Source organism: Canis aureus, chromosome 14 (assembly GCF_053574225.1).
Source record: "Canis aureus isolate CA01 chromosome 14, VMU_Caureus_v.1.0, whole genome shotgun sequence".
Classification (NCBI taxonomy): domain Eukaryota; kingdom Metazoa; phylum Chordata; class Mammalia; order Carnivora; family Canidae; genus Canis; species Canis aureus.
Window position 1 is genome coordinate 62,653,277 of NC_135624.1, and position 16,356 is coordinate 62,669,632.

At 37.8% G+C, this 16,356-nt stretch overlaps 1 protein-coding gene and 1 pseudogene across 4 annotated transcripts in view; one reads left to right on the top strand and one right to left on the bottom strand.

Moving 5' to 3' along the window:
* The first annotated feature begins 251 nt into the window (after positions 1 to 251).
* Positions 252 to 1,301, top strand: LOC144283039 (protein FAM32A pseudogene; annotated as a pseudogene).
* Positions 1,302 to 3,481: 2,180 nt separating this feature from the next.
* LOC144283735 (UDP-glucuronosyltransferase 2A1) overlaps positions 3,482 to 16,356 on the bottom strand; it is a 45,018-nt gene continuing 32,143 nt past the window's right edge. For 3 of the 4 annotated variants that reach the window (XM_077848236.1, XM_077848234.1, XM_077848233.1), the window contains 5 exons: positions 13,460 to 13,608; positions 10,982 to 11,113; positions 8,372 to 8,459; positions 6,872 to 7,091; positions 3,482 to 5,048 (listed from right to left, as the gene is read on the bottom strand). In XM_077848236.1, coding sequence (XP_077704362.1) covers positions 4,769 to 5,048; positions 6,872 to 7,091; positions 8,372 to 8,459; positions 10,982 to 11,113; positions 13,460 to 13,608 — 869 coding nt within the window. In that variant the 3' untranslated portion in view covers positions 3,482 to 4,768. The remainder of the gene's footprint in view (positions 5,049 to 6,871; positions 7,092 to 8,371; positions 8,460 to 10,981; positions 11,114 to 13,459; positions 13,609 to 16,356) is intronic. The other variant, XM_077848235.1, reaches the window with a different exon arrangement.

Consider the following 16,356-nt stretch of genomic DNA (forward strand, 5'->3'; position numbering starts at 1 on the left):
GTGTCTTTTTCCAGACTTTCTGAATTTGATCTTAAGGCCCATGCACCAAGGAACAATGGAGACTGTGGTGGAATATGATGCACAGCATGGACTTCACCTCACCAGGGCTCATTTGGATACTCCAGCTGTTACATGCTCAGATTGTTAATAGCAGAGATCTTGCCCACCCTCTTCCCAATATGGTAAACTCTCAAGGGTTCTAGCCACAAAGTAGAAAAATTGCATTGGTCACCTTCCATCGTCGGTGATGCATGATTTTTCCTTCAGAAAAGTCGTTATCATTTCCAAATGACAGGCAGTTTACCTACGGAAAAGCAAGAGGCATCAAGACGGCCTATGAGCAGGTTCAGAAGGGGCCCCTGAAACTAAAAGGCGTCGCAGAGCTCGGTGTGACCAAGCGGAAGAAGAAAAAGAAGGACAAAGACAAGGCGAAACTCCTGGAAGTGATGGGAATGAGCAAAAAGAACGAGGAGGACTAGCAGCACGGCCTGGACAAGGGAACCCCAGCCCAGGCGGCCTTCGAGAAGATGCAGGAGAAGCAGCAAATGGAAAGAATCCTGAAGAAAGCATCCAAAACCCACAAGCAGAGAGTGGAGGACTTCAACAGACACCTGGACACCCTTACGGAGCATTATGACATCCCCACAGTCAGCTGGACGAAGTAGCCTCCCCACCCAGGGTATGCAGTGGCATCGAGGGGAATTGGAAGGCAACGTTAAGGTTCTGTTTGGTGCCTTTGGTATTTTCTAGAAACATTATTTTACACACACCCTTGCGTTTTCTGCTGGGACAGATGCTTTCCAAAGCAGCGTGCCCTCTTGCTGGAACTTGATTAAACTAAGACTGTTCTTTTACTCCATTTCAGTTTGTTGGTAGCATAGAAGGTAAACTTTTTTAGTTTGGACTGGAAATTTTGTACAGGTTTATTTAGAGATTAAGGTTATTTCTGTGTCACATACAGAAAAGTGCCTTTACGCCCCAGTTGCATCTCATTCCGACAGTCATCCAGGAGCTGTCTTTACCCGGAAGAAACGGACTCCAGAGGCTAAGGAGTTAATGCCAGCATGGACTCCAGTGGATAAGGAGCTAATGCCAGCACAGCCTGAGCTTACAGACCCCACGGGGCCTGCGGGGCCTGCGTGAGCTGTCCTCCCAAGCACCCTTTAGCTTGGGGCTTATTCTCTTCCTTCCAGAGCCTAGGGAATCCACTTAAACCTTCATGGCCTTCAGAATGCCTCCTCAGCCACCTGGTGTGTGAGACAATGCAGCCTGGGAAGCAGAACAACCGCCAAATGCAGGGATGTAGTGCATACCTTGTCCCTGTCTGAGCAGCCTGTGGCCCGCACGCAGTCTCTCCCCCTAGGGTCCCCATTCCAGACATGTCTAGAGGGTATCCCCGTGGCAGACTTCGTTAATCAAGCACAGCATCCCTTTGTAATGGGCCCAGACACAGCCTGCCTCACTACCCTCAACCCTAGGCTCTAAGCAATCCCCACGTTTATTCAGAGTTGGCACAGAACATGTAGCCTGCTTGGTGTTTCTGGCCTAAGGACACCTCAGGGGTGACAGGACCTGGGCAGAGCCCCAGCACCGAGAGTACAGTCAAAGGAGATGACGGAGGTCCTGGTGCTGGAGAGCCCTGACCTCTGAGGACCTGTGTTATACCCACGTGATGAGGATCAAACCATATATACTACTGGGAGGAAGACTGTTGACCTAGGTAGTGGCAGAGTAGTAAAGTCAAAAGAGAAAAACCACGTGTTGGGTTTGGGGCTGTCACGTATGAACAGAATAAAGCAAAAAATAATTATTAAAAAAAAATTTCCAAATGACAGATTTTCCCCCTCCCCTTCTCTGTATTATTTCTGCCAGATAACCAACTATGCACATGAACCCTAAAGGAATATCTTGGTGTTGATGTCAACATCGTGTATAACCAATTAAGGAAATTCAACAAAGCCTAATATTCATGGAGTTTACTGAGTTTTACCAAATTCTTCCTTAACTAATGAGAGTTTTTCAGGGTTTTAGCTGGGAGACAATATCCTATATATTTTATTTTATTTTATTTTTAATAAATTAATTTTTTATTGGTGTTCAATTTACCAACATACAGAATAACACCCGTATATATTTTAGAGGCTGTCTTAAATATGCAGTGTATGGGTCAGAGCATAACCTCATATATATGCCTTCTGTATTTTCGTTTGAAAACATGGGTTCAGATCTCAAGGCGTTGAAAGGGAGAATGAGTCCCCTAACAAGTATGCCTCACTATTGCCCTAGACAGGTTTGTTTTTCATTATTACCACTTGGAGTCAGGCAGTTTGGAGGTTACATTTATCATGGAAGGAAGGATTCCACCCAAGAATATAGCCAGGATGTCAGATTCTTATTAGATTATTAACTGTGAATTACTTTGAGCTTGATAAGTTTGAGATCCTCTGCTTCAGAATTCGTTCAAAGAAGGCATTACTCTCTTGGCTGTGATCATGAATTCAAAATACTGAAGATTAATTAGGCTACTGACATTTATTTGGAGTGGATGAAGTTTTGGATCATCCTATCAGGTAAAGAACCCTAACCAGAGGAGATGCTCCCTGAGGCTTAAGGGAAACAGGGAAGGTTATTGAACAAAATAAGTAAAAGTATTAGCTGCCGCCTCCTGAATAGCTCCAAGGCCTGAAATGTAAGAGCTGTGTGTCTGTGCTCCAGCTAATGGGAATTGGTTTCTGCTCTTTAGGGATGAGTGTTTCCTCATCTGAGCAGTTTTTTGAGTGACTGTTAAGGAAAGTCCATTCTCACTGTATATGTATGTATGTGTTATTTTTTATCTGTTTATTATCCAAATAGGGATCCCTGGGTGGCGCAGAGGTTTGGCGCCTGCCTTTGGCCCAGGGCGCGATCCTGGAGACCCAGGATCGAATCCCACGTCGGGCTCCCAGTGCATGGAGCCTGCTTCTCCCTCTGCCTGTGTCTCTGCCTCTCTCTCTCTCTCTGTGACTATCATAAATACATAAAAAATAAAAAAAAATAAAAAAATATATATATATATGCTGCAGTTAGACCAACTAATGCAGTGGTATCACTCAGGAATTTTTGCCTGCTGCCTTTGGATGTTATTTAGGCAAAGGAAGAAATCAGCAGGTAGTCAGCAGGAGAGGAGAAAGCAGGTGAACAGTGGCTATTGAGAAGAAACAAATCTCTATGTTGTGGGTGGCCACTCTCAGAAACCAAATGGGTGCCTGAATTGGGTGGTGCTCAACACCATGAATGGCTACCCCATCTCTCTTGGATCTTAAGCCGCTTGCTATATTCCAATAGGAATAAACTGCATGGAGCAAGCATAAAGAGCTCCTCTCAGGACATAATCAAATTGTAAAAGTCAAAACACATCAACATGAACCACCTTTAAAAATACTAGCATTAAAAAAAAATAAAATAAATAAAAATAAAAATACTAGCATTTAAGAAATACATCTTTAGCCTTCACAAAAAGATTTAAGAATTTATTTGCATTTTCAGGAATGTACATATTCAAAAGAAACACATACTCCTATATACCACATATCATGCATTTATTTTTAAATTGGAAGTAATTTTCAATATGCCATATTGAAATAAATATGAATTTCAAAAATTTCAGTAAGCCAACGGCTGTAATTTATCACCTCAATTATACATCAACTATTGAAATTAAAACTTTAATTAGAATATGTCATTAAGTGTATAAGGGATAAAGAAAGTGCAGTCTTTATTTGTTAAATTAATGCAAAGCTGATTCAAATATGAATTTTAATTAGTGTTTTGTGTCATAAGTATTTACTAAAACATACTCTTAGTCAAGCAGGTCTGCTAATATCTTACATCCTTGACATAATATTTAATTGATACATTTAAATTTGTAAGATATACAGACTGAAAAATAATATGATGGTCTTACATTCCAAGTAAATATTTGTTTTTGCTAGGGAACTAAATCTTTGATTATAAAGACTGATTACAGACTATGAGCATTAGTGATTTTACAATATAATAAATTGACATTTAAAGTTAATGTTATTACTTGTATTGTTAATTAAACATCTCACAAAAGTACTAATTTTTTTCCATATTTCTTAATAATTTCCTCAATAGATGACCTATTCACCTTTAACATACTGCTGACATTCTCTGTCCCTGAGGAAAAATAATGACTCAATTAATCTCTTTTGTTTGAGGGCAGTCCCCATACCCTTGTTTCAAAAATAGGTACACAGGAGTACTTGTTGATTATAGGCAGGAGCAAAGGCCATGATTATCTATGTATGAAATAGGGATTTGCAGACCTTCTCTAGTATGATGCACCGTTACAGTACTTATCAATTTAGGCTCTGACCCCAGCAACTTTGGGCAAGCAGAAGTCCTTATTTTTATGAAAAAGAAACTTTGTGAGTTCCTCAGGATTCAGCATGTGGTCAGTCAGCATACTCTTAAGGTTAAGCATAATGAAAAATAATGATATTTTGACTAAAAGGATAATAAAATTATTAGTATCCTTGTGCCAGGAAAATGAGAGGAAAGGGTAAAGTCACCTGGGAAAAGACAAAGGAATACTGGGGCATGTTCACTAGTTAATGATCATGTTGAATTTTAGGCTTTACCTCTAGGCTAGAGCAGAAGAACGGGAATTTTGAAAATGAGATGGAGATACTGTGTTTTCATTAAGGTCACGGTGGTTAGACTGAACGGGATTGCCCATTAAGGCCTCTTCCCAGCTTAGAAAGATCTACTCCCTCTTTTTCTTCTTTCCTGCTTTATTAAATTTTCGACAAGAAAACAAACAACATTTTGTGACCAAGAATATAGCAGTCGCCACACAGGCCAGCAGGAATCCAATCACATCCAAGGAGTGGTACTGGAACCAGGTGAGGTCATGGGAGGCTGGCCGCAGGTGCTTGGCTCCTTTGTGGCGCATGACAAACTCAATCCAGAAGACTGCTCGGTCCAGGGGCTTTACAGGTTGATCATGGTGAATCCTCGATAATCTTGTAGCATTCTCTTTATAACTGGCAGGCAAAAATATAGAAATTAGAGCGTTTCTGTTTTCATTACAGGTAACATGTGATACACGTTATAGGTTATGTAAGCCAAAGGCCATAGATACACAGAGAAAAAAAATTCATTCTTGCTGAGACATAAACTTTGTTGGTTGTATAGCATCTTAAGAGTCAGGAAGGGAATATGTAGATGAAATATATTCTTAACAGAATGTGATGAAATGCAAACACAAAAAAATGGACTAAGTTTATTGCAAATGTATGTCCTAATTTCTCCAAGGAGGAATTTTGAGATTGCGTAAAGTATAGTTTCCAGGGTTGTTCCAAAACCAAGACTGGGAGTAACCCAATATAGTGGGGAAACTCCCATAAGTAGGTTCACAAGCATGGTCTCTAATATCTGGCTATATATAATCATGATTATAGACAAGCTGATAATCAACATTCATAAACAATTTCTGCAGTGTCTAAGACCCTGGCACTGTGATAATTCCTCCAGTGCACACAGTTGTGTCTCTATGATGCAAAGGACAGTGTCTCTATTGACAATATCAAGGTTGGTAAAGATACTGGGATAATTTGGGAAATGGCAAGGACATGGACTTTGAGTTTTTTAGATAAATAGAAATATCTTGCTAGAATTAAACCCCCCTAATCATGTGGCATGACAGTAGCAATAGTTATATGGAGTTGACAACTCTAATCTCTCAAACAAAAATCGATAGAAGTATGTATTTGAAAGGCAAGTAATATCATGACCAACCATTTCTTGGTTGATGAGCCAGAATTAGTATATTTCCTTTGGGTTTTGTGTTAGAGATAAAAGTTTCGACCAGATGATGTGAAGATGGTAGAAGATAAATGACTTGGGAAGAGATGTCCTAGTGTGATTTACATATTGTTGGGATTGGAGAAGGAGAAATGTGGTTATTATTCACCAGTGAACACGGTATGCTAGATGCAGTAGGAGAGGATAATTCACTTATGTTCATTTTTGTGTGTGGTGAGAAAGAATATTCTCCAATCGGGTTGAAATGTTAGTAATATATATACAGCTTTTCACTTGAGATTATTTTTTTTTATTTTTTTAATTTATTATTTATTGGTGTTCAATTTGCCAACATATAGAATAACACCCAGTGCTCATCCCATTAAGTGCCCCCCTCAGTGCCCATCACCCAGTCACCACCACCCCCCGCCCACCTCCCTTTCTACCACCCCTTGTTCATTTCCCAGAGTTAGGAGTCTCTCATGTTCTGTCTCCCTCTCTGTTATTTCCCACTCACATTTTCTCCTTTCCTTCACTTGAGATTATATATACATATTTCATCAAAGAAGATTTGATTATATATATATATAATCATAGTAATAAACAATATTTATAAAATTATTACCTACTCAGTATCTCTCCTCCCTGTGTATATGCATATATTGATCAATGGTATTGTAAGTGTTAATGATGGTTACTTTTGAATGATAGAGTTAATTATCACTTCCAATTTGGTACTTAGTTAATGGTTATAATATTTAAATAAGCATATGTATGTGTGTTTATACAAACAAGCATATTGTTCAAAATATGAGAACTCACATCATCATTTAATGATTCATTCTGAAAAAAATATTAATAAAATATTTGAAGCATTAGTCTTTTACCCCATTTTCAGCAAATCACTTAGTGTTTAGAAAATGAAAAAATAAAGTGGTTTTGATATTGGTCATGTTATGATTGTTATTTGAAATAAATCAGTTACAAGGCATGAAACGCTGAATGTGTCCAGGTGTGATGGGCAGCCTAATCCACGGTAGGCCTTTAAAGCAGTCGTACTTACGAAGGTTCATTAATGACTGTTCTCAGGGCATGGAGCAGATCTGCACTGGTCATTGTGTTGATGTTCACCTCGACAGCTGCTCCTTTGGCCTTCATGTGAGCGATGTTGTCAGGCTGATCAGCAAACATAGGCACTCCCACCATAGGAACCCCATGATAAATAGCTTCATAGATCCCATTGGTTCCACCGTGAGTGATAAAAGCTTTTGTTTTGGGATGACCTAGTTTGGAATTGGGTGAGAAGTGGATGAGGATTTCATTGTCATGGGTTAACAGAATTGGAGAGAGAGGGAAAAGACTACAGGGGTAACTCAATGAAGAGAGCAGCAGTTTTCTACAAAAGCCAAGAGCGCCTGGGCTATGCCTATCTCAGAAAACTATGATCCCAGGAAAGGAGGCAGTAGTTCCCTCTGCATTGTCTGCAAAGACTTTACTGAGGAGGAAATACCTGAACTGAGACTGAAACTTGAAGAGTGATGGGAGTCTCAACTGAAGATGCTCTTTTGTGAATCGAAGAAAGCACCGACTCTCTAAAATGAACTGCCAATTCTTGAATTATTTCTGCTTTAAGATGGCAAGTAAAATGTGACATTTGATTTTCTTTTTCTAGCTTGATTTATTTATTTATTTATTTATTTATTTATTTATTTATTTATTAAATTTTGTTTTAGATTCCAGTGCAGTTAACATACAATGTTGTATTAGTTTGGGGTGTACAATATAGTGATTCAACACCTCCATACACCACAACAAGTGCACTCCCTAGTCCTCATCACCTATTTATCCTTGCCCCGTCCAATCAATTCCCCTCTGGGGACCAGCAGTTTGTTCCCTATAGTTAAGAGTCTATTTCTTGGTTTGTCTCCCTCTCTTTTTTACTTTTCCTTTGCTCATTTCTTCTTCTGTTGTTGTTATTGTTCCTTAAATTCCTCATGTGAATGAAATCATATGGTATCTACCTTTCTCTGACTTAATTATTTCTCTTAGCACTATACTCCCCACTCTATCCATATCCTTGCATATGGCAAGGTTTCATTCTTTTTAAAACTGAACAATAGTCCATTGTATTCACATACCACTTCTTCTTTATCCATTCAGCAATCGATGGGCACTTAAGCTGCTTTCATATCTTGGCTATTGTAAATAATGCTGCTATAAATATAGGGGTGCATGTATCTCTTTGAATTTGTTCTTTTGTATTCTTTGGGTAAACCTCCAGTAGTGTGATCACTGGATCATGGGGTAGTCCTATTTTTTACTTTTTGAGGAACCTCCATACTGTGTTCCAGAGTGGCTGCACCAGTTTGCATTCCCACCAGCAGTGCAAGAGAGGTCCTTTTTCTTCACATCTTCAGCAACATTTTTCGTTTTGTGTGTTTTTGATTTTAGCCTAAAACGTGACATTTTATCTATTAAATATTCATTGAATGTATTTGCTGCTAAACAGCCACTTTACTTGCCCATTATCCAACTGTACAGGTTTTCTTCCCCTCAGTCTTACCAAGAAGATCATTCTGGGGTATCCAGTCATAGAGCCGAGTATTGGTTCCCAACGTGGCTGGTTTGTTTCCTTTGTATCTCCATAAAACCTGTCAAAGACAGTGCTTTAATTTTGCAAGTAAAAACGCACAGTGAAGGCATCTTAGGGCTGTAGAATTATTTGTAAGTTAGGTAGCCCACCACTACTTTATGTGATAGTGAGAGAAGTGGACATAAGGGGTCGTTTGCAAACACAGAGATATAGGAGGACTGTTTACATTAACCCTGTCAAAGGGGCTTGTACTAATAGTTTATTAAGTATAGTTTCATCATTTTTGCATTTCTCACTTAAAAGTTTTGAGGTGTGACATTATAAGTGAAGAGATATTAAAAAAATAAAAAGACTAGTTTAATCAGAGCATGGGAGTTTTTAAATAGCATTGAAATGAACATGAAAACTGGTAATTTATTAATGTCATAAGGCCATCTTAACTCTCATGTTTCAAACATGTTTTCCAAAAATATACTTAGCTTTAAGTGTTTATTGTATGCTTGTTGAATGAGTGTATGCTTCTTCCCTGCTTCCCTCTCTTCTTCCTTCCATCCCTCTTCCTTCCTTCCTTCCTTCCTTCCTTCCTTCCTTCCTTCCTTCCTCTCTCTCTCTCTGTCTCTCTCTCTCCTCTTCTGTAGTGTTTGAGGGAGGAAGAGCTGGAGGTTTGCTTTATTTCACTATTTAATGAAATATCTTGTTAGGATGTTAACCTTTTGTCACATACTTTTGCAGGACGAGGAGCTCTGTAAAAACTAAGTTCAGATTAAATATTATAAATGAATTTATTTTTATTTATTTTTTATTATTTATTTATGAGAGAGAGAGAGAGAGAGAGAGACAGCCAGAGGGAGAAGCAGGCTCCATGCACGGAGCCCGACATGGGACTCGATCCCTAGACTCCAGGATCACGCCCTGGGCTGAAGGTGGCGCTAAACCACTGGGCCCCTCAGGAATCCCAGGTAGTGAACTGTTTTTTTCAAGTTTTTAGTTTATTCAACAATTCAATACTTCATCCAGTAGTCATAATGGCAAGTGCAAGCCTTAATCCCCACTGCCTATTGAACTCATCCACCCACCCACATTTCCTCTAGCAACCATCAGTTTGTTCCCTTTAATTAAGAGTCAGGGCAGCCGGGGGGCTCAGCGGTTTAGCGTCGCCTTCTGTCCAGGGCGTGATCCAGGAGACCCGAGATCAAGTCCCACGTTGGGTTCCCTGCATGGGGGCTGTTTCTCCCTCTGCCTGTGTCTCTGCCTCTCTTTCTGTGTGTATAAATAAATACAATCTTTAAAAAAAAAAAGAGATTGTTTCTTGGTTTCTCTGTCTCTCCCTCTTTTCCCCATATTCATTGGTTTTGTTTCTTAAATTCCACATACAAGTGAAATCATATGGTATTTGTCTTTCTTTGACTTATTTTGCTTAGCATTATATTCTCTAGCTCCTTCCATGTCTTTACGAAGGGCCAGATTTCATTCTTTTGTATGGCTGAAAAAAATATTCCATTGTATATGTATAACACATCTTTTTCTTTTCCAATTTTTATTTACATTTAGTTAGTTAACATACAGTGTGATGTTGGTTGCAGGAGTATAATTGAGTGATTCATCACTTAAATAATACCATGTCTTTATCCATTCATCTGTCCATGGACACTTGGGTTGCTTCCATTGTAAAGCTGCTATAAACATCGGGGATGTGTACCCCTTTGAATTAGTCTTTTGGCATTCTTTTGGTAAATACCCGGTAGCATGATTATTGGATCATAGCATAGTTCTATTTTTAACTTTTTGAGGAACCTCTATACTGTTTTCCAGATTGACTGTTCCAGTTTGCATTCCTGCCAGCCATGCAAAAGAGTGCATTTTTCTCCACATCCTTGGGTGGCAAAAAGTGCAGAAATAAATACCAAAGACTTAACAGCCCTAATTAGTAAAGCTTACCATTATGGAGGTTTATATATTTTAACTAATATACAAACATAAAAAGTCCTAGGGTATTTCATGAAGAGGAATCTATAAAGAGTAGAAATCTAGAACTACAATGACAACAAACTTCAAGTTAATTGAATATAATAAATCAGAAAATATATATTGTTTGATAATAATATTAGGATTTTTAACTGTTTTTAACTGTAGAAATTTCAAGTTAGAAAGATTAGGCTTCCACTTTTAAACCAACTAGATATTGATATAGTCTCAGTAAAACCTCAAAATATAAAGTATATCCTTGAGCATAATTCCTGGACCTTGGCACTAACATACTTGACACTTTGGGGGAATGGTCAGTGCAGGTCATAAGATTTCACATAGTAAAAGACTTTGGGGATCTTAACATTGTCATCTCTATTTCACTGAAAATAAATGATTGTATGAACAGATGTATTTCCATAGTAATTCAGAGACTTACTCAGAAAATGATTAAATGTGCCCCAATATACTATTTAATGTTTTAAGAAATTTTTACCTGAAGGTGGTATCAGTTACACTCAGTGTTTCAGAGTTTATCTAGGAAGAGTCCTATTCATCACACTTTCTCTCCAATTGGCAGAGTGGCTATCCACCAGGCCCCAAAGTTGTACTGACCTTCTGTGGAATCTGGGCAAGAGCCGAGGCAATGAGATTGGCCTTTTCATCTGTGAGATTTTTGACCATTGACCCCAGAGAAAACACCACAACACCATCTTCACCTGAACTTTGGACAAATTCTTCCATTTCCTACAGTGATAAAATTATCTTTATTACAAATGTGCAGGATCACAGGGGAAAAAGATTTCACTTATACTTCTAAAATAAGACAGTCATGAGAAGTATCCGAGATGTTAGACTGGTTCTACTTTTTGCCACAAAGAACCATCTAACATCTTTAAGAGGAAATAAGTTTCTGAAAACTATGACTTAAATATCTAATGAGTGATTACAAATAAAGGCATAAAACTGAACCATTATACAAAGTGAATAGGCAATAAGAGACATCTCTTCCCATGGCTCATGGAACTCTTATATTCAAGGCTTAATTTTATGAACCAGCAGGGATATTTGCAAACTCAAAAATATTCCATGTAAGGAAACCCAAAAAAGGGTCCTAACTAGACTTTTAAAATGTGCAGGTCAGTTTACATGCGTTAGATTATTAATAAATCAATCCAACTCTCTGTTAGGCCTTCAGGATATTTTTCTCATGTTTATTCTTTGCCTGATGAATTGGACTAAAAATGAATTTGTTTTAGAATTGACACATATAGCAATACAGTATTTATTTATTTATTTATTTATTTATTATTTATTTTTAAAGATTTTATTTATTTATTCATAAGAGACACACACAGAGAGAGAGGCAGAGACACAGGCGGAGGGAGAAGCAGGCTCCATGCAGGGAGCCTGACGTGGGACTTGATCCCGGGACTCCAGGATCATTCCCTGGGCCAAAGGCAGGCACCAAGCCACTGAGCCCCCAGGGATCCCCATTGCTTCTTTTCTGTGTATGCAGTCCCTGGCACAATTTTTTCATCAGAGATATAAGGTATGATGGTGTTCTTATTGCCCAAATGTTTGTATTAATAATTGGGTTTGAAATGGAATAATCCCCTCACTTATAAAACATGTCTGAGTTGTTTTTGAAATTGTGTGTATGAAAAGTAAGAATGGCATGATGAATATAATAGTGTGTATATAATATAATATATTATAAATATAATATGTAATGATATAAATATAATATATCTTGTGAGCCAAGGAATATGTCCTGTCTCTTTCCATACTTTCTCTTCATATTGGTTTACTATCTGCTATAATAATACTCAATTGAGCTTACATGTAGCTATAACTTGACTGGTAAGAAAAGCATATTCAAAATCCTAAAATAAAATTGAAACTTAAATGTATATCTTACCCGAAACAGAAATCAAGAACTCTCCTGCTAATACTATTCAACTCAGTCTTCTACAGAGATTATGTTCACTCACCTACATCCTAGGCAAATGAGTCTCTACCTCCTCAATTCCTTGATAAAGGTAGTTATTGATAAAGATTGCTAAATACAATACTTTTATCATGCTTATCTATTATTCTCTATTCTCATATAGTCTTCTTCCAGCATTTTTGACTGTCCACATTTATTTATTTATTTAGGTTGTGGTATACAATTTTCCTTTCATTTCAGAAAAACCTGACATCATGGTCTTAAAGAATGAATTCAGTTTGGGGGCACCTGTGTGGCTCATTGGTTGAGAATTTACCTTTGGCTCAGGTGATCACGGAGCCCTGGGATTGAGTCCTGCATCGGGTTCCCTGTAGGGAGCCTGCTTCTTTCTCTGCCTATGTCTCTGCCTCTCTCTGTGGGTTTCCCATGAACAAATAAATATTAAAAAAAGAATGAATTCAGTGTTTAGGTCTCTTAGTTCTGTGACTTCTTTATTTTGATGACTCCTAATCCGTTTCTGATGCTCTCTACTAAAACCTAGACCTTATATTATCCAAATGATTCCTCTAAGTATCCACCTGAATACTCTTTTGGTTCTTTAAAGTTAATAGGTCCAAAATAAATTCATCATTATTATCGCAAAAAAAGTTTTTTCCATGAATTCTTTTTTATCTTGGTAATGATCGCTTTTATCCAGTAAGTGCTACCTGAGTTCACGTCTTCTGTCAACATTTTCTTCCTACTTACAAAATTCTGGAATCTACCTGAGGGTTCTCATAAAATCATTATCACTCTACCCGTCATTAACAGTCCCAATTCGTAACTCCATCATGTGTGTTAGGAAGACTATTGCAATCTTCTGGGGAATTTTCAAGTCCCTAGCTTCCTGTTACTTCAATTCAGTACCCAAACTGTAGACACACTGATATCTTAACTTGCCCCTTGAATTGCTTTTCTTCAGCCAAAATATCAAAGTGAAGTCCAAAAAGGTAATTATCAGTCATGAGAGAACTTTATGACTTACAAAGTAGACTTGGAGCAGAAAACAGCATATGTCTGTTATCAAGGAAGTATACTTTAAAGAAAACTCAGCATTATATATCATAAGATACGAAAGAAATCCTCCAATGTAATAGACCTACCTTAGGTAATGGTTTGGCAGGTTTACAATGCAACCCTCCTACAAACTCAAAATTGGGTAAGTATGGGCGAGGAAATTCAAAATCCCAATATGTCCGTATTAGCCAAATTTCTGCTTTCCCCATAATCTCACATAATGTAGTGGGTCTTCCTGGAGGAAAAAAAAAAAAAAGTCGAGTGAAGGTTATCCGTATTTATGTTTGTTGGAATACAATCTACACTAATTTACTGACAAGTTATTAAGGAAAAAGATAAATCTGTCTCCTAGATTATTTATCACATCGGGATGTTAAAAGGAAGGGAAAATTAAAATGATAAGGAGGGAAAGAGAAAGAAAAGGAAGGAAGACAGGAAAAGAGAGGGAAAGAGGTGGAGAGAGGGAGGAAGGAGGGGAGACAGAAGAAGAGAGGGAGAGCGGGAGGGAGGAGAGAAGGTAAGAAAGAGAAGGATGAGAGATGAGAAGGAAGGTGGGTCAAGGATATTTGGGTAGGGAAAGTAATGTGCAAGTGTACTTTCACAAAAACAAATTCAATAAAAAACTTAACCATAACTCCATGTATGATAAATTTAATACTCATTGTTTCTCTCCAGTTAAATGGCAGGTGATAGATTAGCCCCATTGTATCAACACAAATTCCCTCTCAATGGATCTTTAACTCCCAATTAGTATTGTATCTCTACCTTCCAGTCTGTTATAGTTCACTCATAATGAACTTCCAGCCTGTCTGCTTTACTCATAATGATAAAGAATCCCAGGAGCAGCCCTGGTGGCTCAGCGGTTTAGTGCCACCTTCAACCCAGGCCCTGATCCCAGAGACCCAGGATGGAGTCCCACATCAGGCTCCCTGCGTGGAGCCTGCTTCTCCCTCTGCCTGTGTCTCGCTTCTCTCTCTCTCTCTCTCTCTGTGTGTCTCTCATAAATAAATAAAATATTTTAAAAATGCCATCAGCATTTGTTTATCCTCCTAAATCAAATCCCATCACGTTCCACCACAATTGATTTGCCAATATTTCATTAGTAGGAATTCTCTGAATAATTCATACCCAATACAAACCCCTTTGGAATGTGAAATATACATGTACATATCATCAACATAACACAATTATTTTGGTGTTACCTTTAAAAGACGTTTTTTTGAAAGGGAGATTCTAAGTATGAATTTTAGAAGATCTGTAGAGAGGAGGAATGATTATTTGCAAGTGACCAAATCAACCGTATTTAGAAACAAACAAACAAGCAAAAAACATGTTTTCCACCTAACCAAATAAAAATTCTTATGAGAATTTCCTTTCCTAAAGATCATAACCAAAATTGGTGATCATATATAACACAGACAGGAGAGCCTCTTTTTAGTCATTACTTTGTAATGTTTGAATTTATGTCTGATGTTATATGGTCAAATGCCTTAATTTGATAATGAAGAAGAATTTCTGAAGGACACTCAACTTGAAATTATCAGAGTTTGGATAAACACATCACTTCACAGATTCCATGTCAAAATACTTCTGTACATTAGAGGTCTTGTACCGCATGTGATGTCCTGTCTTGATTATCGCCTCCTTAGGTGAAATTATTGCATATAATTTATAGGCCACATTTTGAGAAGTACCTAACTTAAATATTTGCTAAAATTCTATATTTGAAGCAGTGGTGCACAGTTACAAATATAGAATCAAACAAAAGTAAAGAGAATAAAATTAAAAAGCATGCAAATATTGGCATATAATTTCATAACACATTTTAAATGATATATTGAGGAATTACAAAACGAAAATATAGAATTAAAATTTACCAATCAAACTTCTTCCTATAATTATATGATTCACACACACTGAGTTAGAAACACAGTGCAGAATTACATAAATGAGCTATTAAATTGGAGTTACTATGTAAATACTGCTAATGTTTGAATGGATTATTATAAACCTACATGATGAGTCTACTAAGGTGGCTTTTAATTTCAAAGAGCCTGAATTTATAGCAAAATGTCTTACTATAAGCAAGATAGATAGGAGGGAATTTCAGTGGACAGTTACCAGTCTCTCAGAGGTAAGTCATATTAGCTGGGTTGATACCTAGAGACAGCTTTTCTAGGCTAAGATTATTATTTTCTCTTTGAAGACATGTGAGGAAAAATATTATATCTGAATCACTGTTTAAAAAAAGTAATACTTTACTTATTTAGAGCAGTTTCTGGATCACAGTAAAATTGAGACCAGGAGAATAAATAAATAAATAAGAATAAATATTTATTTATTCATAGGGACTCAGAGAGAGGCAGAGACACAGGCAGAGGGAGAAGCAGGCTCCGCGCGGGGAGTCTGATGCGGGACTGAATCCCTGGATCCCGAGATCATGACCTGAGACAAAGGCAGACAGACACTCCCCACTGGGCTACCCAGGTGCCCCAAGGCGGAACTTTTTCACATGTCCTCACCTTCACGCATGCATAGACTCTCTGTTAGTAATATCCGCAAACATAGTGGTACTTCAGGTATAAGAAATGAACTTACACTGGCACATTCTAATCATAAAGTCCATAGTTTACATTATAGTTCACTCTTGATATTGTTTGTTCTGTGAGTCTAGACACAGGTAGGATGATATCTATCTGACTATCCATCATTCTGATAACAGAGTATTTACCCTTGCCCTAAAAGTCCTCTGTGTTCTCCCTTTTCATCCCTCTTCCCCCACCCCCTCCCACTCCTAGAAAACACTGATGGTTTATTGTCTCCTTAGTTTTGCCTTTCCACAATGTCATATAGTTGGACTTCTACAGTATTTATCCTTTAAGGTGGCATTCTTTGACCTAGTAATATGCATTTTAGGATTCTCAATGTCTTTTTCTGGCGTGATAGCTCATTTCTTTTTAGTATTGAATAACATTTAATTATC